The sequence below is a fragment of the Drosophila rhopaloa genome, unplaced genomic scaffold, assembly GCF_018152115.1.
Source record: "Drosophila rhopaloa isolate 14029-0021.01 unplaced genomic scaffold, ASM1815211v1 contig_47, whole genome shotgun sequence".
Lineage (NCBI taxonomy): Eukaryota > Metazoa > Arthropoda > Insecta > Diptera > Drosophilidae > Drosophila > Drosophila rhopaloa.
Window position 1 is genome coordinate 3,603,696 of NW_025335142.1, and position 23,486 is coordinate 3,627,181.

A 23,486-nucleotide genomic window follows, 5' to 3' on the forward strand; every position below is an offset into this window, starting at 1 on the left:
TACGAGAGAGGGGGTGTGTTCTCAGTCCCGTGTGCTTTTTGAGGATTTCTTTCGTGTAATTGTTTTCGTTACGTTTGTTACGTTTGTTATGGGCACCAGGTCCACATGCACCTAAAATGTAGACGTAATTATGCACTAAGAAAAATTATTGGTATTCATTGACCATTAAATACTTTTAGAAACGAAATTGGTGATATAACTTATAATCACATAATATTCTAGTAAATAGATTTTGATCAAGGACTTCTTTTTTAAATCCCCTTATTTAAATTAAACGTATCTATGTATATATGTATTGATGTGAAAAAATGACACAGCTAAAAAATGACACAATATCAACATATGTGAATTTTGTTTCTGTTTTTATTTTCTAAATATTGTTCAGCTTAAAAAAAATATATGGTTCAGTGATTTTTCCGTAAAATGTGTTTAACCATTCACGTATTCAGTTTTTACAATATTATAACATCAATGAAAATTAAGAAGTATTAAAAAAAAATGTCTCAAATTACAATTACTTGGCTTAAGTTCTCGTAGCTGAATGGCTTAATGCTACATTTTATTGAAGCTTTTGCCCAATTAAGTGTCTTGGTGTAGCCATAAAAACCATCCAACAAACCCGCGCCCATCAAAAGCCTCCCCAGCCACTCCCCCGCCTTTTACCCACCTCCCCCGCTGCCCATTAAATTTCCCCAAAGAGAGTGGCAACTCACTCAATAGTCCGAAAAGCGAATAGAAGCCCATCCGCTGAGACCCAAAAGAACCAGGTAACGCCAGAGCCAGAGCTTGCAGAAAGGAAAAGCTCTCTCCCCGTAGGAGTGCTCTCATTTTTTGGGGACAACTCTCTCCCACGCAGCAACTCAACACAGCTGGCAAAGAAACGTCAAAAATGTGTGGCAGGAGCTCTACGCTGAAGAAGAGGCAGAGAACGACCAGTTTGGCAGGCAGCAGAGGTCCTTTACTCTCTCTCTAGGGAGGCTGCATGTGTGTTTGTGCGTGTGTGTGTGAGTGATAGGAAGAGAAAGGGGAGAGGCACGAGTGTGAGTGCGGGCCCGACACGTTGTTGCATTCTCGCCTGCCACAGAAAAACGCTCAAAAGCAGGCAACTGAAAATAACAGTTTGATTCCTTTGGCTTCGGGTTTTTATGCACTTGCAGGGAATATTAAAATTCCTCCTTGTTAGATATAAGATATCTTATAATTTTTCTAATAATACGTTTAGATTTCGCAATGGCTTATAATTTGTTGTCGACAAAATATCTAAGTTCAAAACTTAACAACATGCTTATACATATATACTTCAAATAAATTGTATTATTTTGTATGTGTTGTATACTTTTCAAAATTAAATAGGATTAAATAAAAATGTTGCTTAGATACTATGGAACAAAAAAATTTTTTCCAAGATTTTTATTATGATTTCCTTCAATAACTTTAGGTAGAAATTCAATTAAAAATTATTTACCTAAGATTTGTCATGATTTATTTTATTATTTTGCCTCTAAAAATGGTAAATAGTTTATTTAGTCAAACTGAAAAATATTATTCTTTGCAATGTTGATATGCAAGGGTATTTAAAATACCGGGCCTTGGTCTTTATTCTCGGCTTTTTGTATTTTTTGTGTTTGGCAGTTTTTTTGTTTGAAGGTTTCACCTGGTGTGGATGGAAATGTACACGTGCTATGTAAGGTGGGTATATGGTCGAGGGAATCGTTAAGGAAGAGGGTGTAGCCCGCAGAGGATGGGGGAATGTGTGTGGTGTGGAGGAATGGAAGAATGGAGAAGGCCAAACTGGACTGTCGTCATTGATTCTGCCACCCCTAATCCCCCTCTTTCTTTCAGGAGCTTCTAATTGAATTTCTTGTTTTGACCTGCAGTTGTGACCCTGTCTTATCAATTTTCCCTGTGGATATGTGTTGAATTATGTCATTCTAACTGCGTCATTGTGTCTGCTTGAGGTTATCGATTATTCCTTCTCAGTTATGACGAAACGTGTTTGTACGCTAGAAATTGCTTTCACCTCCATCACTATCCCCAACCACAACTGTTTTGCTTCCGTTGCACAGAACAAAAATATTGTGTAAAATGTTTCTCAAAAATTGTTATACATCGATATAATATGTCATCATAAAAATTTGTTACAAGCTCAAGTGAAATGTGAACAATAGTATGAAAATAATGTTTTCAAATATTATGCTATCAGGTATTAGGTCAAATTCACTAGTAAGGACTCCATTTATAATATTTGAAGAAAACGATTTTATTTAAATTGTATTTTAAATATATTTAGCTGATATGGAACATGAATACAAAGTTCTAAGTGTTTAATTAAAAAGGTTATTAAAACCAATAACTCTGATTTGGTTATGATTTTCTTTGTGTGCTCGGGACTTGCACAACTATGACGTCATTGTTAACCCCGGAGCTTTCACTATGGCCAACTCCCCCGCCCCCCCCCAGCCACCCGCCACACCCCCTATGTGGCACTCCACTTTGATGTCACTACCCCATTTTTCAGCCCTTTCAAGCAGCTTCAACGTCAAGTCAAGTCAACTTATTTCCATTTCCATTTGATGGCTGATGCGGATTTTCACCGACTAGTTTGAGAAAGTTTGTTTTTCGAGAGCTTTTCAAGTTCTTCCAGCTACTTTGCCACGCCCCCTCGCCCTTACATCTCCATTTGTTTGCCGCTGCGGGTTTTATTATTGCGGCATGAGATTTATTTTTTGTCATTGAAGTGATCTAATTAAAGTTTGTGTGGGCCGAAAAATTATACGCGCCGAAAAGGAGAAAGGATAACGAAATTTGTTTTCAGCGAAAGTTGGAGGCGGGTCACGCCAGTCGGAGGTGCAACTTGTTTTCGTTCCCGACCGAAAGTTGTTAAAAAGCCAAAAAAGTAATTTATTTCAGTTTTACTGCCTTCTTCTTGGTTGTGTGTGTGTTTGTGTGTGTGTCAGCCTGCAAATGTAATGAGATGTTTTGACCCGCTAACTTGGTCCTTTATTCTAACCCCTTTCCTTCAGCCTTGTGGATGCTGATTTGGTTTGAAGCCTTGGCCAAGTTCTCTTGGCATCGGCTGCTTGATAATCAGATTTTTCCACTTTCCGTCCTTCTTCGCTTTTCACATCGAAATGGGTTAAACTTTTTCTGTTGACTTGTTGGGGGTTAAGTTTCGACATTGCCAAGCCAGGCTAATCAAAGTTGGGAATCTGTTTTGTTGGATTACTAATACCTTAAATGGAATGACACATTTTCTGACGCAGATGGGCTGTTTTGATTTTTGGATATCTTATATCCCATCAGAAAATCCTTTAAAATCGATAGTGTATTTATATTTCTAAATTGTACAGTTAAATAAACCTGAATATTACTTAAGTGTCCTAAGTAATTGATTTTCTTATTATTATACTTACTTCGAAAGTAACCTTTATAGTAAATTTAGATCATTGTTTTCTTTTGGTACAATTTATTTTGCAGAAGAACACAAATTATCGCTTTTCATTTATATATTTACAATATTACTCTGTTTTTTTTCATTTGTTTACTCCATTTCGCATTTAAATAACTATCATATTTAATATGTATAAATCGAAGTTGATTCTTAGTGTATACCGTATATGTATAATTGTTTCATTCTCTCATTAATTTTCAATGTAGATAACTTACAAAATCTGAAATACAATTTCTTAACAGGCTAAAGTTATTGATAAATCGTTATTTGTTGTTGTGCACTCCACTCGGAAACAGTTACAAATAGTACTTATTGTTAATTTTGTATTTATAATACACGTACAGTGGTTAAAATCTTCTATACAAATATGCTTCGTTGTTTGTGTGTGGAAAGCCCTCAAAGTAAAGTACAGACAAGGAGGATTCTTAAACCAACTTAATATCCGTTTCAAGATTCCAAATTATTGTACCACATTTAGAATATCAATTGTTGTATATAATTTTATATACGTAACATATAAATATATATATGTGTGTATGTGTATGTAAATATCAGCAAGTATTCCAGTAGAGTCTCTATATACTATATGTTTTGGGTTGGTTTTTCAATAGACTTACACAACGAACTCTAGGCCTGGGAAAAATCAGAGATTACAAAAGTTTGCTAATTGCTAATTGACAGGTTTGAATCTAGACATTAATCGAAATAATCGGTAATCGAACTAATCGAATCTACTATTCTTTTACTTTTCAATAAATAACTTAATCGAATATCGAACCTAAATTGAAATTGGTTTATCCAGTTTTGTCATGGGCGAGTCAAGCTCTAGCTATTTACAATTCCCCCCAAAAAGGTAATCCTTAATCCTCATTCCTCAATCCTTACTCCTCGCCCTCGTATCCCAGACACCATAATTGGGACAGGGGCACGGCTGTGGACTAGCTACCGGCCACGCCCTCTTCCTTTCGCGGTCTCAGGATAAAGTTGAGGTTGTAGTTCGTGTTCACCGCATAGTAGACATTCGCATTCTTCGGCATTACCAGCTCTTTATCGGGTAGAACCTGCGCCAGGGTGAACCTCTCCGGATCATCTTCCAGACCCAACTTAAGCATGGCATTACGGATCACCTGCGGCGTACGCTCGTTATTTCCCAGCATAATGCTCTTGTACAGCACAATCCCGTCCAGCTCAATGTTGTCCGTCTCGTAGGTCACCCGGATGATATAGAAATCCGGTGCGGACTGAGGAGTTCCACTCGTTGGCTGGACCAACTGGGCGTTGATGTGGGGGGATCCCCCATTGGTGGTTCCATTCCCATGCGATTTTAGGCCATTTCCCATGGACTGCGAATGGGTGAGCTTGCCGGATTGCCGTCCGCCAGAGTTACTGGAGTCCAACGACAGATTGGACACACTACTCGAGGCGGACATCAAGGAGGTGTGCTGATGGTTGGCATCCCGATCCAGGGAGTTGTGCCTCGAGCTGGTGCTGCTGTTCAGTTCGCAGTAGAACTGCGATCCCGCCCCGCTGCTCGAGTTGGAGTGTATGGAGTCAGTCTTCCGGTGGCCAATAATCGAAGCCGTCGACGAGGCGGTCGTATTTGTTAAAGAGGTGTTTGTGCTGACCACTGATTTCCGTGGCGCCGGCGGTTGTGCTTCCAGTCGGCAACTCAGCTCAAAGGCCTCCCGTTCATCGAGCACTGGCATCGAGTTGAACCAATGATCGAAGAGGGCATCCGCCTGGAGATTATACGTGTTGGCTGCTCCCTGAAGCAACTTTATCTGTGCCAGCACCTCGAACTCCTTGCGCTTCTTGTCGAAGTTTATGAGCTTGTTCTCGGTGAGGTAATCCGGATTGGCCGTATGGATCATGGTCAGGTCGGTGAGGAAAGTACCCAGATAGGGTATCGTTCCGTGGGAAGTCTGCGTGCCCAGATTCAGGATGAGCTTCTGCATATGCCGATCGCTGTGATCACTGCCCGGATTGGATTCTGGATTCTTAGCCGTTCCCTCGCGTTTCAGCACTTCTCGCAAAGTCCACGCATTGTTGTCCTCCGAGCAAATCCGCGCCAGCTCCTTAAAGACTTCCATCTGGGAGAGAATAGCATGAAAATAATTATTAATGATTTTCATATAAGTATATCACTAAAACCTACCCTTTCTTTAGGCAGCACTTCCCAGATCTTGGAGAGGCGGTATATGGAATTGGAATTCAGAGCCGAAATAATGGCCTTAAGCGAACTAAAGTTCTTGAGCATGCGCAGCTCCTGGGCAATGTCAATCCATCGTGAAATGTTCAGAGCGCGCTCCTGATCGTTAAAATAATTAACAAGATATTTAAGTTAGTTTTGGATTTCTTATAAAATCTGGCTATATATCACCCACCTGAGGCTTTAGCCGATCGATCAGGATGCTGGACACGACCCGAAAGAGCACCGCATTAAACTGGTTGATGGTGGCCACTACAGTCTCCGATCCTCCACTATCCCGCCGGGCCCACGTGTGCCCAAGGCACTGATGCGGAATCAGTCGCTTGAACAACTCCGTGTCCATACGGGTCAACTGCTCGGCAAAATGTCGGATGGGCACGTGGGGAAAGCGGAAGGCCTGCAGGAAGTGGGTGGGTCCACGATAGATGGGACCATGACCCATTGGCGCGAGGTACATGCCGTTGAACTGATCCGTCAGGTCATACGAAGAGCCGTAGTGCGTGGGAATCATGAACTGCTGCATCTGTTGCGAACCCGCGGCCGAAAGCCATGACAAGCCATTGCCCTCCGAGCCACCGCCTCCTCCTCCTCCATTTCCATACACAGACTGTCGGATGAGCCGCTCTAGACGATTCAGCACCTTGATGTGCAGATCGGATCGTTTCAGTCGCTTCATGGCAAAGGCCAATATCTGTTTGAAAAAAGTATTGAATCATTAAAAACAAATTTTTATGTTTTCTATACTATTTCCTTACCTGTTGCAGGTTTTCCTCGTGCCAATCCTCCGGAAATCCATCCAACCAGACGTGCAGCGCCGAGACTAGGGTTTTCTTGTGCTGCTCGTGGATGGAGTTGTGGGGATCATAGGCAGGATCCATCCCCTGGCCATTCTGCTGCACTTGCTCCAGCTCCTCCAGATGCTTCTCGTGCAGCGCATCGTAGCGCTGGGTCAGCAGACTGAGCACCTGCTTGGGCGTGGAGAAGGTGCGATACGTGGACAGGAACACGTTGATGAAGGTGGACTCCAGCTCCCCATCGTCGGTGGCCAGGGCCTCCACCAATCGGGCCAATGTAGCCGCCTTCACGAAGCGCACTCGCACTGTCTCCCACTCCAGATGGGAAATCTCATCATCAGAGTCCTGCGCAAAAGAAAATTAACATACAAATTAGTCATTAATATATGACATTAGCAAGACTTTCTTCTAATTCAAAATGTTCACTCTAGATAAAAAACAACAAGTGACCTATGGTGAACAGCATTATTTTAACGATATATATTACAAAATTAAAGTAAAAGCATTTCAATTTAAGCACTTCTTAAAACCCAAGTAATTTATAAATACATTTTACAGTTTTAAGTATTATTTTAAAATAAATGGATAATATGAGAAGGAACTCCATTACAAACTACCAAGCTTAAGCAGAATCTTAAGGTTGGGTAAATTGAAAAGCTTTATTTAAGCTGATACTATCTTTAAGATAAACGATTTTATACTCAAAATCAATTACTTACATTGCTGGCCGTGGGCGTGGGTCGGTGATATCGTACTTTCTTCAGGTAGACGGTGAAAATTGCATTCTTTTCGTGCTCTTCGCCCCAAAGGCGCCACGTGGGCTGTACAATAATGAAAAAGAAAGTGGATTAGTCTAAAAGGTCAAGATGGCATTTTAAGGTTCTTGCAACTTTAAAATGTATGTTTTTTCCTGAACTTTGTGTGGAAACCATATTTTGGCAGTGTCAATGCTTGATGCACACAACGACTCATTATTAAGTATCATATATAAATCAAAAAATATAGTTAAAAATGAATATCTATAAATATACCAAAAGCATTCGATAAAATTAAATAAATAGGTATTTATACAATTTTCCAAATCTATGCCAAAGTCAAAGATCACGGCTAATTTATAGGCAATCAAATGTATCATGCGACTAAATTTAGCTGAAATATCCGACGTATTTTTAATTTATTTCCCCTTAATACGAGTTCAACAATTTTTAAATATTCCCAATATAAACATTATGTCTAAAGATTTTTGCAAATTGTTTTGAATTGAAAAATTGTTTGTTTTTGTGGAAATTCGTTTGTCTGGCATTTCCATTTCCATTTCCGTTTCGTGTGGCATCTTTGGCAATGTTAAGGCCCAAACAACATTTGTTCTTGTCTAGTCGTGGTATTTTAATTGATACATAAATTCTTTGCTAATTTGTTGGATAGAGCGAAACTAAATGAATTTTAAAAGAGAAGAAAATAAAAATGTTTTAGAAATTGCTTGTCCTAATTGGAAATGAAAAGACAATTGTGCAATTTCAAATTTAAAATTAAAATTGCATAATAAAATATGCAGACTAGATGTCTTTTCGTACAAAAAGTTCAGTTTTAAACTCATTTATTTATGTATTCATAAAACTTATTTCCCAAGGCTTTGTGCGCCCGGAAAATGCCTAACATTTTTTCGCTTAATCAACGTCGAAGCATTAAAATTCTAATTAGAAAATCATGCAACAAACAAAGGCAGCGCTTTACAAAATACCTTTTGTGTTTATGTAAAAATACTACATACAGACAGGCCCACATAAATGAGTGCATAAGTATTTAAATTGAAATTTACTCGCAGCAATGAAAAAAGCGTGAAAAAGCATTAAACGAGAAGTGAATGAATAAACGAGCAGCAAAAGCAACAACAGCAACCACAAAGGGAAAGGCACGCAAAGTTTCAGAGTGTGGTTGGCGCCCCCCAATAATAAACACCTAAACAGCAAAAAAAAAAGTTACAACAAAGCCGTGGATTAACCGAAGTCGCTATAAAAAGATTTTCCCCCACCGAGAAAAAATATTATCGAAATTCCTTACTAGGGACTTAAATCATTAAACAGTCCTTATCTGCAGCATATATGTCAATAGGATTTTTTGGAATATTAGGGGCTGATGTATCAAATTCATGTTATGTTTTGAAATAAAGTTTATTTGCTGTTTCAAAAGCATTTACTTTCTAAATAAAAGTTTCTCTTACTCAAAACAACTAAAAGCTAAATTCTAGTCAAGATTTATCGCCCAAAAAATTAACACCACGATGAGAAAGAGAATTTGTGTTTCCTAACAATGTTAACTTTTTCTGGCAGATTAAAAGCTATAATCCTAAAATAACATTGAGAAATGTTAGAAAACCATTTTCAGCTTTTTATATTATTCTTTTTAAAAAAAATTAATGATGTCAAGACAACAATATTAATTAACGTTAAAAACTTTTCCAACAAATTAAAGCAAATCTGTTTTATGCAAGTAAGAATATTATAAAAAATTATTTTCTCTGTGCAGACAGGGCGACAACAGCAACAACATCCAGCTGACCCCAAATAAGAATCCCAAAGGGAATGCGAATACATAAACATGATTCGAAGTTGGGTGGAAAAGGGGGGTCCGCCCAGAAAAATCCACACACGAGCACGGGGTCATCCATCCTAGACAGACAGACACGAATCTCATGTTGATCCAATTAATTGCCCGCATGCGCTTTGATTACACCAAACAAAGGCGAACCAATTTGTACAAATGTTTAGTTCACTTCGCCAGTATTTCGTAAAATTTGTTCAAAGTACTTTAATATTTCGTAAAAACATGGAACTACAAAATGAGCACATACTTTTTCTCAGGGTGTTAAGTGCCAAGCAAGAGGCCGATTAGTTGTTTTGTGTAATTGTGCATAAATTGTTTGTTTGCGCCGAGATGGATCTGGAAACAGCTGAAACATTTCCAAATGGCCTTGCAAAAATAGAAGACATGATGTGGCAATGTAAGGGCATTCCGAATGGGGTTGGACCAATCTTGTGATCCATTTGCACTTAAAAATATTTAGCCAGCGATTAAAAAGTCCCCCCGCTAAACAAAATTCAATAACAACAGATGGGAAAACGATATTAGAATGATTTTTTTTCCTGCTTAAAATCCGAAAACATAGAAAACAAAATTGCAATTGTTTTTATCTAATTGTAGCATGCTTGAGCTTAATTGCTGCTCTCTGTTTTATTTTTCGGCTGGCTGATTTACACACATTTCCCCTTCCCCAATCCATTAAGCATACATATATGTGTATATGCATATATACAATGTGAAGGCAACATTTAATCAATTCCGATTCACGATCATCGGCACCGGCAGCGACTTTTCCTTAGCGGCATCTGCCAAAAACTTTTGCCGCTGTTCTTGATTCGCATTGTGGAAAACATATACACGTATGTACATATATCGTATAAGTATTTATTTAATTTATTTGTTATTTATTTGGCATTTTTTGTTTTGGATGCCTTATACGAACTGCTGTGTTCATTTGGTTTTGCTGTTTAATTAATGACGCATTGTGGCAGCTCAATTCAATTCCCCATTTGCGTCAAAACTGAAGGAAATACTAGTACTCCTACTTAAAAATGATTTACAGGCATAATTTCGGTAGTAAATCAAGTATAAATGGACATTGATTTACTAGCTGCAAGCGGAAATTTGGATTGGAAAACTCATCATTGAGTCATTTGTGCAGTATTGTCCAGCAACAACTCTGTATGGGCATTGGAATAAAACTCTCGCTTAATAATTATTTCAATCATGAAATTTCTTCTGAAAATTAGATTAAATTTTGCTGCGAGACAATTTCGTTTATTTACTTCCGTATGCGAACCTCACTGTTCTATTATTATCACTAAGTTCAAGTTCACAGACAATTAAGTGATATGTTTGGCTATCACACAATGATTTGACTTTGTATTCAACAAAAAAAACTTTGGAGCTGCTTTGCATTATAAGAAAATTATATAATTTCAGGCATTTTTCTAAAAGCAAAGTCAGTTATGAACAGATAAATTGCCACAGCTATTTTGCTTCAATTAAAAGTCTATTGCCTCATCGCCTTAAATTCTTGCATGCAATTCGAGCAATTAATTAGTGTCAATTAGACAAACGATTGGGTAAACATAATTAAGCCGGATGTGACTCAGCCACCTGCAACACGACGAGTGTCTCACACCAAATAAAGTCAAAGAGAAGAAAAAAATTGGTGCAAAATGGTATAGGTAAGAAAATTCAGTATTAATGTCTATTAATTTAATATTAGCAATAATTCCTAACGTTTTTCCCAAAGTAAACAAATTAAATGAATAAAAAGAAAAAACCCATTTTCCAGCTGTGTAATTTTAATTGTTTGTTTCTGTATTAAAAAACCCGGTCGCATTGGCAAGATTAAAATATTTAAATATTAGAATTTCTATTTAAGCTAGAATGCAATATATTTTTAATATTTTAAATTAACCAAGCCATTAAACAAAACGCTGACGAGTTTATGTTCAAAGAAAATAATTTTACGAACTTAAATCATTTTAGAAATCAATATTAGAAACATTAATACATTTTGTATTATCACATAAATAATGTTATGCATGCAAATGTTCTATAAGAAATATCAATATTTCATAAGTTTTGTTGATTTTTTAAGCTTTTGGTAAACCTTTTTAAAGAATAAAATTATATATCTTTTAATAGTGCCCCTATTTACCTTTGTGTAGGTATAGTTTTTGGCGTGCAAATCTTTGGTCTTCTTGGAGAGATTCCTTAGCGTGGCACCTGTGCAGGCACAGAGGTACTTCAAGCTGGCCACCACTTTGCGTTCCGCATTGAGCACAGCAGAGGAAACATCCAGATCGTCATAGGAGTGATAGGAACTGTTCCTTCTCGGCTTGGCAGATGCGGATCGGGATCGGCGCTGCTGGGGTTCCTGGCACATGTGAGTGGCTGGTTTTTTCCTCTGTCTTGGACAAGTGTGATGGTGGTATGGCCTCTTGGAGTCCTTCGCATCCTGCTGCTGATGGTAGGCGCAGGACTGGCTGGTGGTGTTATTATTCACCTGCCGCCAGGCACTGCTCAAGTCTGTATTATCCAGCGGTGGCATCAGGGCGCGATTATATCCTGCCAGATCCTGCAGCTGATAGGCGCAGGTGTGACTCTTGATGAGAGCGGGCTTCTGCTGATGCTTTTGGCTATGCGGGCATTTGCAGTTGGCACGACTTGTGAAATTCTGCAAGTTTGTTTTGGTTTAAACTCATTTAGTTTTTTTCGGGGGTTGTTAAACCCTCAAGAGGTTTGCTTTGTACTTGATCTTGGTATCGGGCTGTGGTTCATTGATTGACTGCGACCCTCAACCCACTTGAGCTGTCTTCTCAGTTCGTTCACAGAGCCCCTGACCTTGGCTACGATTTGACTCCAAAGACACACACACACACAAACAAAACACAATCCACTCGCATTGTTCAGCTGTATTTGAAGTTTATGATGTACTCACATCACAAAAAAAACACAAAATATACCCAAAAATAGACAAAAAACTATACCTAGCAAACAAACAAACGAAAAGTGTATTTTTGACAAGCGACTTTTGTACTTCAAGTGGCGCTCACTACTCACTCAACCCCTCCAAATTTGGCTAAGCCCCCATTTGCCTAGGGCAAATTTACGGGCAATCTTTGTTTAACATTTTCACATTGGGTTAGGCGCGTTGTTCATCCCGGCCTTTAATCGTAAACAACATCCCAAGTATGATCAATCCAGGCCCCCTATTCCGAGATGTGTACAACTTTTACCAGGAAGTTATTACGGGCAGCTAGTTTGTTTTTGTTGTTTTTGGGGCTTACTATTTCACGCCTATTGACAGCTGCGCACAGGTTTTGCCAAGGAAATAATCATCCGAAAATACTCTGGCAAGGAAAAAGTATAAGGAAAAGTTGCTTCCGACTTGGACACACATATAACAAATCTAAGTAAAGAAATCAAAAATTAAAAAAAAAATTGTATTTAATTTAATTTATGCCATCTAATAATTAAATGTAAAATTTACTTTCAAAAATTAATAAAATATTTCTTTATACAAGCTGCAGCTAAAGTTTCTTTCTTTAAAGAGTATTTCCGCTTCGTGTTATCTTATGGAAACTCTGCAATATTTTGCCTAGATAAATATTTTCTTGTTTTTGTATGGGAACTGCGTTGCGCTTTCCTTTTCTCCATCAGTTTTATGGCATTTACCTCGCCGGAGATGAACTGGCCCAGCCCATTTCATGTAGAGTTTAGCCATAAATTCAGGCCAACTCCGACCATTTTGCATTTTTGCTCAATTACAGCCCGGTCTGGCTCCATTGCCAATTACATAACTTGTTTCTGGCCAAATTCGTGCGAAGAGAAATGTCATTTGGTTGGTAGGTCTCTGAGCCACTTAATCTCCGCTAGGAAAAACACATTATTCGGAGAGGGGTCAACGGTTGGTCATGCGTGAGGAAAGGGAAGAAAAAAGGTCGGGTCCAGAGGTCTCGGATCTGGAACGTGCCTCGCGTGGCCAAGTGTATGTATAATAATATGCGATGCCTTGAAATTAAATTACCAAGAAATGCATCGAAGACCAAACAATCAAATACGCATCACGAAAATTAAATCGAGCACAATCAAATAAAATAACACATATAAGAAAGCCACCCGATAATTAAGGCACGTCCGCCCAGCATGCGTCATTCATTTCAGGAGGTCGAGGATTTTCTTCCCGGGGCGAAGCCATAAACTAGATGCAATCTGAACAAAGCTTCTAATTCGAGCATGAACTATACGTAGATTGTTGATAGAAATTTAATAGATTCATTCTTTCTGCGCAGTGAACCAATTTCAGATGGAAATATTTATTCCAAATATTTGGCTTTATTTCTGAAGCATACAATTAAGAACATGTTTTCAAATGTCTGATTAAACGATCTGTTTGGTACTGTTAAAATATTTTCCATGACGTAAAAAAATATGAAAAGATTATTAAATATTTCTTTATTAAAGCAAACATTATGTGTGATAAACTACATTTAAAGACTTTAATTTTATCTGTAAAACTAAACAACAAATTTGCTCCCAGTAGAATAGAAAAAAAAGTTATTGAAAATATTTAAATAAATAATTATTATAGAAAGCCTTCAATAATAAAATTTTCCCTCTAAAGTATTTCACAGTAATAAAATTTCAATACCTTAACAAATCGTGTTTTATAAACATTAGCCACTTTTACCCTGAAGATTGCATATTTATTATCATGAACTAATAAAGTAACAAAGCTTCTCCAAGTCGAACTTTGAAACCACAACTGATTATAAGAAATCCTTCAAATCTTCATACTCGAATCAACCCAGACCCATATATGCGCATACATATAGTATATATTTGTAATTGTTTTGTTTGAGATGCCTTCGTCTAATCAATATGCACATATATTGCACTCGATTCGTACCAAGCCCCAGAAACAGAACACACTCATTTCATTCACGATTATTATTACAACGAATGCCAAACGAGACCGAGAGAAACAGAACACGACTTTGGGAGGAAACGCCATTTGCATACGGCTGAGTTTTACCTTTTCAGACCGAATGATTCATCAGAAAATACCCAACTCAGGAAAAAACAGCGGCAGAAAAAAAGCTCATTAAACGATGAAATATTATAGTATTATAATGGCAGACGGGCAATTGTCAAACTTTTTCGTGTTTGTGTATACAAGCCGCTTAATTATAAAGAAATAACATCCAAGTATGATGGGGTGGCTGATTGGTACGGCCCACATCATCTGTCTATATATAGAGCAGGTGACCTTTCCTCCAGAAAAGCGTGTGGGTGGAGATTTCTGTTTTCCGCCGGGGGGTTTTCTCAATTACAGATCTTTGCAAAAATAGCCAGAAGTCCATAAAACAGGAGGGTAGAACAATAAAACCAGGTGAATGGCCATTGGTTTTGTATTTGATTGGGGCACATTACTCAACAAACAGAGATACAGCCAATAATCCGAATAATCAAATTGCGTTTTCAAGAATTTCTTTCTAGAACAACAGTTTGGTATTTTATTTACATTAAAATATATTGCCATTTTTACTTTATAATTTAGACTATAATGTTATATTATCGTAAAAGTTGAATGAATAATAACATGATATTTTAAGTTGAGTTTTCGAACAAATTGGAAATACTTAGTGGGTGAATAAGCATAAGATTAGGTGTTTGAAATTTTGCAAACATTTCGTTAATTTGGTAAAATATTGCAAGGCATTTATTTTGACCGCAACTGTAGGCACAAATATCTATTTTTAAATCGACGACCCCTGGCACGAGTTTTGTGAATTGCAGCAACAGAAGCAGCGGCGAAAAAAAAAACAGCGCAAAACAAAATTGAAAACGCCAAAGGAAAAAGAGACTGAAACTAAACACCACTCTCCCCCCTGTCATCTCTGAATGACTGACTGGCTAAATGACTCTGACTGACTGTCAGTTACATCTGACTGCATCCGACGCAGTCAGCTTGACAACATTTGTTGCTCCCTTGGTGCACAAGAAGAAATTAAAAACAGTTTATGCCCCTTTAATAACCATGTTCCACTAAGATGTTCGCAAATAAAAAATAAAATAAAAACTTTTTCAAAAGCTGATAAGCATGTGGATTTTTTTAATTTAAGTAAATTTTAAAATTATTTGTACAACATTTTAATATGATTTTCCAGCTTTTTTTACTCAATTAATGTCCCCTACTTCCGCCTACCACATCCTGTTTTGAAACTTTTTCAACCTAAAAACCAATTAAATCTTAGCTTGCTGCAAAAATTTCTTTTTGTGTACCTATCTGTCCCGCTCTTTCAGCTATTATCAAACCACATCCGTCGGGCAGTAGAGATGATGTACAAACAATACAAAAACATATCAACTTGAACTAAAGCTTGAGCCACTGAGCATAGCTCTCCACGTAAATTATTTTTATGCATTCTCCATCATTATCCACTGGGAAGAGGAAGAGGCGGAGCTTTTGTTTTGCATACAATGGGGCCTGATAAATGTTTGGAGCGGGTCTCCACATAAATGGATGATAAAAACACAAAAACAAAACTGAGAGTGCAACTTTAATAATATGTGGCCAGTTTTCAAATGAATCATTTTTAAGTTATTAGTATTCTTAACTTTTAATCTATTACAAAAATAACTTGTTTCCTGGCATAATCACAATTTTGAGAACTACATATTACAATGATATACCCTCATTATTCATCACTCAACCCTACCCACATAACAGAATGTTTTCAAGTTAAAATTAATTATTAAAATCCAAAAACATACAATAATAAAACAAAGCTTCTCCAGGCAGTTCTCATGTCATTCATTTAAAAGTTATACAAAATTCTATCGATCCCTAGTCCTTTCCCAGATACATAATTTATTTCCAGACTTCACTTAAGCGTAAAGTTTCCGTACTATTGCCTTTTTACACATAATCGTTGTTGACATTTCTCCACGATTTGACACCAGGACAATACAGTAATCACTCTTACCACATAACCAGATCAAGTACAAAGCAAGGTTAAAAATTCTTGGACAAAGAAAAGGGTGCGCATTATCGATAATTATCCATGTTGTTGATTCAGGGGCGAGGGTCAATAGTAATGACAAAGATAAGCCACCTACGAGTGACATGCCCTCACAGTGGTTGTAGTAAAATGTTTTTGTATCTTATCTTAAGTTTTCAGTATTAAATAACTGGCTTGAAAATTATAAAATACTTTAAAAATTCCCCTCGGAGTTTCTTTATAATGAGTAACCACTGTAAGGGCAGCAAAAGAACCAGAGATCTCAAGCGCGCCCCGTTTTATCTGCCCTGATGGATTACGATGTTTTTTTTTACCATTTGAGATTGGCTTTTGTTCCTTGAGAAATGTGGCTGAGATTTTCTGATGAGGCACCGCTACGTTTTTCCTATCCGTTATCCTCCGTCTCTTCTGTTTTCTTTAATTTACACGGCTCCTTTAATGGCTTCTGGTGTTTTTATTTTTACCCAAGTGCAGTTCAATGGATGGTGGGTGGGGTGGTATTGTAGGTAAAGGCAAGTAAAATCGATATTCCTGCTGCTCTTTTTTCTGAGCTTCTGTTTGGCTGCCCGCTATACCGTTGTTCAGCTTCCTGGGAACGATGAGTCAACGGGACGCACAGAAACACACCCAGGAGCAGTAGTGGTGGGGGGTGGTATTTGTTCACTGGTTAGTGGTGAATCTTTGGTCCGCGAAGAAGGGTTCGTTGCACTACGTCTATACGTCTGCTTTGCAATCTCCTTGTTTTCCTTCCCTACTATTTATTTTCACTTTTTTCTCTTTTTCGTTTGCTATTGTTGCAATTGCACACATATAAACACCGATTTTCGGGATACCGCCTGCATTTTCATTCGTTTGGCTGAAAATCTCAACATGAGACATCCATGTAATTACAAAAACATTATACAAAATTCACATTCGGGGGTTTCTCCAATTGGAAAAGGGGGTAGAGCGAAAAACGCGCGCGAGACACACACACAAATCTCTCGGGTAGAGAGACACGCGACACAACCGCCGCCAACAACAGTCGAAAACGAACTCTGTCTGCTTAGAACAAACGTCTGTTCGAAAGCCCCTTCGTTTTGCACTTGGGCTCTCTCTTACGCTCCCATTCTCTCTTGGGGATCCACTCTGTTCCAATAAGAACCCTGCTGCCGGGGATGTTCTTACACTACGGATGTAACCGTCTCATCCCCGTGATGAGAGAGGGCATCAACTGTGCGCTCTCATCGGGCTCTCTTTCAGGTATTCTAGTTTTGGACCGTGGGAACTTCTAGCACCCACTATATGTTTTACACCCTCTGAAAGGGTGTACTCATTTGTGTGGATTTTAGTGGTACGCAGAATATTCAACGGAAAACAATTTGTTTAGTTATCGTTTTAGTTAATATCGTAGTCTTAAATTGTATGTGTTTTTTAACACTATATAAAAGCCAATTATACAGGTTGGACTTTTACTTGAGGACCTTCGAGCTTTAAATTATCATTACAATGTATGTAATTTACAAAAGTTAAATTTAATACTTAAATGAACACTATCCAAAATTATTATTTTATAGTCGCCTACATAAAATATATAATGAGTGTGTTCCTTTAAGATAAACCCTACCCGAAAATCAATTAAAAAACATTTTTGATATGAAATTGATATAATACTTTTACCATTTAGTCTTGGGTGTTTTACCATTTGGGTGTTTTTTAGTCGGGGCTCTCATACTTTGTAATTCTTACTTGTTCCAGCCATTCTCGCTCTGTTTATGTTTTTTCTGATGAGCAATTGACTGGGTTGTTTGTTTCTCATCAGAACTCTCTCACTCATTCTCACTCGGTAAGAACTAGTATTTTTTTGGTATTTTGTATAGCCAACTTCACACTGACCCCCACAATAGCATTTGTTTTCATTATCTTCACGCATATATCAATTTAATTTATGAGCCTCTTAAAACTTTAAGACTTGACTTTTTTTTTTTGATTAATGAAAAAGAAGAAATTTAAATAATTTCCCTACTTGTTTTGTTTGAGTTTTTGGGCTATCAGTTGACCACCCGGCCGAACATGTGAACTGGAATGACATAATTATGGAAATAGGAATACCTGAATGTATGGTATTTGGTAACGACTTAAAGAAAGCTGGCGGGGAAATCAATAAGCAGAAATATTAATAAAACGTGCATTTACGTAAGCGCCATTCAAACGATGTCTGTTGTTTTGTTTGTCGCTTGTAGACATTGGATAAACATTGAACACCGAAAGCACGTCAATTGATCAATTAGCGAATGCAACAAGTTTCAAGACAAGGGACTGCGGAAATATGTGTTATGCACTTGGGGATGCTGATACAGATTGTTGCATAAAGCAAACAAAATAGATCAAGATAAAATGGGCTTCTAATTGGGTCAATAAAGTTGGTATCATAATTGGATCTCAAATTACCAAACATATTTTTTTAAGCTGCTAAACTACGATGTTGTTTAAGCTAATATGATTAAAATGATGATCACACATTATTTTCACATATTTCATAAAAATACTTTGTTTTCTAAAATCGAATTGAAATGATGCGTTGTTGTGTTTGAGAAACCAAAACAATTTTATACAAGTATCACTTAAACATTATCTTCACAAGTCATTTATTAAATTGTCATAAGTCATATGAGGACGAGAGTTTTCAGATTCGAAAATATATGACAAAAAACAATTATTAAATTATATAGCTAAATTTTTTAATTTATGTTATTATACAAATATTAAAGAGTATTTATTGGTAAAGTTGTTAATTTTGAAATCTGTTCGATCAAAATTTTATAGCCAATAAGGCCACAGTTGCTGTTCACATTGATACGGTCTACCAAATATTTGACCAAGTAATTAGCAGACTTGGGCAAAAGCTTCCACACAAAGTTCGGTGCTTAAGCGAGATACTTTCAAAATGACTTTCTATGCATTTCCCTGTTACTTTCTACGCTAACTATATACTAAAGTACATGTACAAGATAATGGGTTAGCTACTCACCAAACTATCGGCCACATTTTGACTCATTATAATCCGCAGCGTTGACGATGGCCAGATGCTGCAATTACTTCAAGGTGCGTGCTGCTCAAAATCTGGTGCGATGCAATTGCCAATGGTGCTGGTGATGATGGTAATAATGATGATGACTGGTATCTGTCGGATACGCGCATTTTGGCTTGGCACAACTAACGACGAACAAAGACTCGAACACACACACTCGACACGTGTAACGCGTTTACTTATTTATTTCTTTTGGGTTGTGCAATTCGCTCGGACAAGCGGATGTATCTGCAAGATACGCGACCAAACTTGCAATCGTATCGACACAAATTTCAAGTTTTCTTTTCCATTTTGTTACCAAACTGCAAGAAAGCGACAAAACATTTGGGTGAAAACCATTTCAGCTCAATGGAAAGTGCGGCAGTAGCAACAGCAGCAGCCCGTAAATGAAACGGTCAATAAAAGTTTGAAAAAAAATGAACCAAAACCGAACGCACCACACATTGTTGGCATTCCAGAGGCTTAGAAGCCAAGACCGCGGAGACCAAGCGCCATCGACCGCCCAGCAACAACTAACCCAGCACTGGAGCAGCAAAGCCGCCGGAATAAAATGAAGGCGGTTTGAACGTCGCGCGCAACTGATTTACGATATTCGCTATACAGTGGGATGGATGGGAAAATTATATTTAAACACAATGTTAAGAACCACTCCTATATGCTAAATATATGTGCACGATACTATGCGATTTTCTGCATTAAGGGCATACCAGACATTATATGGAAAAAATGCCAAGATAATCACTCATACGCACTGTTGATCAAAATATGTTTTCTAACTAACATTATGTGTCATATGAGTAACTTTCAAGGAAACTGTCAGACATTGCGACTGTTTCTTTAGCTCAATCTGGAGTTATACACAAAACTAATTGCCTTTATAAGTACTAGGCGTAAATTATTACCTGGTATTCAATACAAAAACTAAAGTTGGTTGTGGTTTTTCTTGAACTTTAAAGAGAATGCAATGATGAAAAAAATAGTATATATTGTATATTTTTCGTAAGCTATTTACTTTGTTGAGCCAACATCCAGTATCTCGTTTTGAAGGATCATATCAGCAAAATAATTTATTAAATAGGTTTATATACTTCGTGGGAAATCTAGGGTAAAGCAAAGAGAAGTTCTCCCACACCCACTGTGGCAATTTTCGCCAGTGACAGCGGCAGCGAAGTTGACAGCACCTAATGATGGATTTCTTTTTTACGACTCGTAATCGCAGTTACCCCTTTTCTGGTGGGAGGGAAAAGAGCAAGCAGATAGCGGCTCGTCTCGAAATATTTAGCTAACGCAAAACAAAAACATTAATGAAAGTTTTTCAGCACAGCCGTTGTTTTTGCTAGTCTACGCTTCTACCTGTTCGCATTCGATCGCTGGCATGCTGCTATGTGTGTTCTGAATAGTTATGTAGCTCAGACACACATGAAAAAATGTGGAAAATGTTTGGTCGGACAATACCTGGGCAAAGAAATGGAAACAAAACAAACGAAGAACAGGTAGACGAATATCGTCAACATTTAGAGGCTTGCCAAAGGTAAAGGGAGAATCGGAGAAAGATAAAAAATCTGAGAGAATCGGATTGTGAGAGCGCAAAACTGATCATATGTTTTTTGGTTCTATGGAGTTTAAAAGAGAGACAACAAAATTTGATTCTACCGAATATCGTAAGCAGAGTTTAAGCCAGATTTTGATAAAATTCCAGAAACTAGTACTTTGTATAATTTATCTCTTGATCAAAAAAACTACATTCCAAAGTTGTAAAAATTCTTTGTTATACTCTTGTTAAAAGATAACTTTTAAAAACATTTTTAAACATTAAGTACGTACATTTGGGACGCACATTAATATGCTCAATTTAAAAACTTTAATAACTTCGTTAAAATAGAGCTAAAGATTCACATTTTGGTGTCATTAGGGGCAAGTCTGCTTGGTCAAACACAAACAAAACTTGAACAATCATCAACCTTGATTACCTTGAGCTCTGAGTGACCCTTCTCAAAGCCCCATAACGCGAGAAAGAAGATGAGGTACAGACAAAAAAACAATCGTACTGCTTCTTATTATAAACTGTTTTCTTAAGAAATAAAAAAATGTCTATCTTTAAGATACAAAATGATAAAGAATTCACAAAACTAATAATGATTTATAATGTATATTTCAAATGTTAGGTAAGAATTTATCTTATTTTTTCTTGTGCAGTATTAATGGCAAGCTGAGCTCTTAATTATAAGTTGCGGATCCCTCTCCGTTGCCATCCCTATACTCGTCTATCTCCCCTTTGTAAGTTCTTAGAACTATAAGCCACCATCAATTCATTAGCATTTTTAAGTTTAAAACAAAAGTTAAAACAAGCTGCTCGACGTCAGCGTTTCGCTCTGGCTCTCTCTTTCAATTTTGCAGTTCTGTCAGCTTGGTGAGCTTTTTGCGAAATTGGTTGCTGTTTTTTACTTTTTCGATTCGCTTTTTTGTTTCTTACACCTCCACACAGCTGAGCTTGGATCCATAAACGATATAAAATTATTTATATATGTTCTAGAGCCAGTAATATATGGGCTACCCTTTGTTGTTGCTGGGCAATATTGACAAATGGAAATACTGAATCGGTCGCTTATTTCGTTGCCATTTATTTTTGGCCTGGCTTAAACGAATTTAACTCTCTCCCACTCTCTTTCTCTCTGTTGCTGTTTTCTCTCCCTCTCCCTCAACCTCTCCTTCTCTTTTACGATTGCAATCATGATCTCACTCTGTTGTAGTTCTCAGTGTTTTTTGCTTTACGATATCAAATTGCTTTATTAGCCAAAAAAAGGCAAAACCGTAGCCGAGAAAAGGCTTTTTAATTCTTAGTCTTCGTTGTTTTTTCCTATGTTGTTCGATTCCATTTCTGTGATTTCTTCTTTGTCACTTTAACACTCGTTTCGAACGTGTTTTTCGGCGGTAACACGCAAGCAGTTCTATAAAATGGTAGCTTTTGATATCAATTTATCTTCAGATGAATTCGTCAAGTTGCTAAACTTTGTTGTGTCGTTAATGTTGTGGAAAATTCCGCCATGTAAACATGATTTGTGAGTTATATTTTTGTGAAAGCCAAATCCATTTCTTTAGAGGTATTTAAAAGTACATTTTTTTTAAGTATTTGCAATTTATATGATTTCAGATGTATTGTATTCAATAAATTATAATAATATACAACGAACTTTTATTTGTTTTTTTTAATTCCTATCAACGTTCCATTGGTTTCCGCTAAATCAATTGTTAGCTCCCTTTGATTTTTCCTTACAACTTCACAATTTTCTAGTTATTTTATTATTTTTTTATGGCTATCTCTTGAGCCAACAACTCAAAAAACACGTTGCAATTGGCAACTGGTTTACAGCTATGCAACGGCAAACACACACACTCGCGGCTATATCTTTATGTACACACCGTTGGGAGCGTCTAGGTAGACACAAACACCAAAGCAAACAAATGTTGCAGGTGTGTAAATGCCAATTTTTTCACTATACACGGGTATATTTTGTTAAATTTTTACATTTTTATTTTCAAGTAATTTGCGCCATTAATTGTAATCATTTGATTGGGTATTTGGATAAGCAAAAAAACAGGGATTTCGTTGTTGTATACCTTTTAGATTTTCATGCTGCTTGATTATCTTTTTTCGGATGTTGTTGCCACTTTTGTGCACTTTTTTTCACACACAAACTCGAAACAGAAAATGCCATTAATGATACGATGCTGTTGTCTTGAGCACTGGAAATTTTCGTTACGCTTTGGCAGACATTACGAGCCACGCTCCGCATCCGCGACCCCCTATCCGCATCCGCAATCCGCCAGCGATATGATGTCTATATATTGTTGTTGCTCGCGGGTGTTGCTACGGCTGCTGAAAAACTTTTGAGCGGATTGGCATTACTGGGATCGGAACTCGGACTCGTCTATCTTTGGTTACACGTAGTTTGCGACTGAGGTGAGCTGAGCGAAACTGGCGAAACACACGCCGAACTCAAAATGAAGCTGGTCCCGTCTTTTGGCCTGGCCAAGAGCCTCTCTCGCAGCCAACAAAGGCAAGAGAGAGCGGCTGCAGGCAGAGAGCTAGGTATGAGATTTTTTTGACCAAACGATCTACATGGGTGAACAGCACCATAGAGCCATGGTAAAACGATCTTGGTAATGTCGTAAACGGTATTGGTAAATTTTGTAGCATTCTATTTTAAATTATGTGTAATACGCTCTTTAATTTTTGGCTTTTCAAAAAATATTTATCACTTTAAATAATTAGGCTTAACTTAATTTGTTTTTTATCTTTTCCTTTCAACAAAGATATGAAACTATTTAAAATAATTTTTTG

The 23,486-nt window shown here is 37.4% G+C and overlaps 1 protein-coding gene across 3 annotated transcripts; it reads right to left on the reverse strand.

The window, feature by feature from the left end:
- Window positions 1–3,449: 3,449 nt before the first annotated feature.
- Window positions 3,450–23,112, reverse strand: LOC108042931 (ral guanine nucleotide dissociation stimulator-like 1). 3 transcript variants are annotated; one of them, XM_017121433.2, is made up of 7 exons: window positions 22,763–23,112; window positions 19,085–19,446; window positions 7,174–7,275; window positions 6,416–6,799; window positions 5,836–6,351; window positions 5,607–5,759; window positions 3,450–5,541 (listed from the first exon to the last, which is right to left on the reverse strand). In XM_017121433.2, the coding sequence occupies exons 2-7, from the start codon at window positions 19,109–19,111 to the stop codon at window positions 4,390–4,392; spliced, it is 2,334 nt and encodes a 777-aa protein (XP_016976922.1). In that variant the 5' UTR covers window positions 19,112–19,446; window positions 22,763–23,112; the 3' UTR covers window positions 3,450–4,389. The 3 variants fall into 3 exon arrangements, with proteins under 3 accessions (XP_016976922.1, XP_016976923.1, XP_016976921.1); XM_017121434.2 differs by lacking the exon at window positions 22,763–23,112 and adding an exon at window positions 19,582–19,679; XM_017121432.2 differs by lacking the exons at window positions 19,085–19,446; window positions 22,763–23,112 and adding exons at window positions 11,205–11,723; window positions 16,389–17,113.
- Between the last annotated feature and the right edge of the window lie 374 nt (window positions 23,113–23,486).

What these genes read in the sequence shown, in the direction of transcription:
- LOC108042931 (XM_017121432.2), bottom strand. An exon ending in AAAACTATACCTACACAAAG is followed by an intron (nt 7,276 to 11,204) that starts GTAAATAGGGGC and finishes ATTATTGTACAG; the next exon opens with CCCACGTGGCGCCTTTGGGG. An exon ending in AAGTGCTGCCTAAAGAAAGG is followed by an intron (nt 5,542 to 5,606) that starts GTAGGTTTTAGT and finishes ATTCTCTCCCAG; the next exon opens with ATGGAAGTCTTTAAGGAGCT.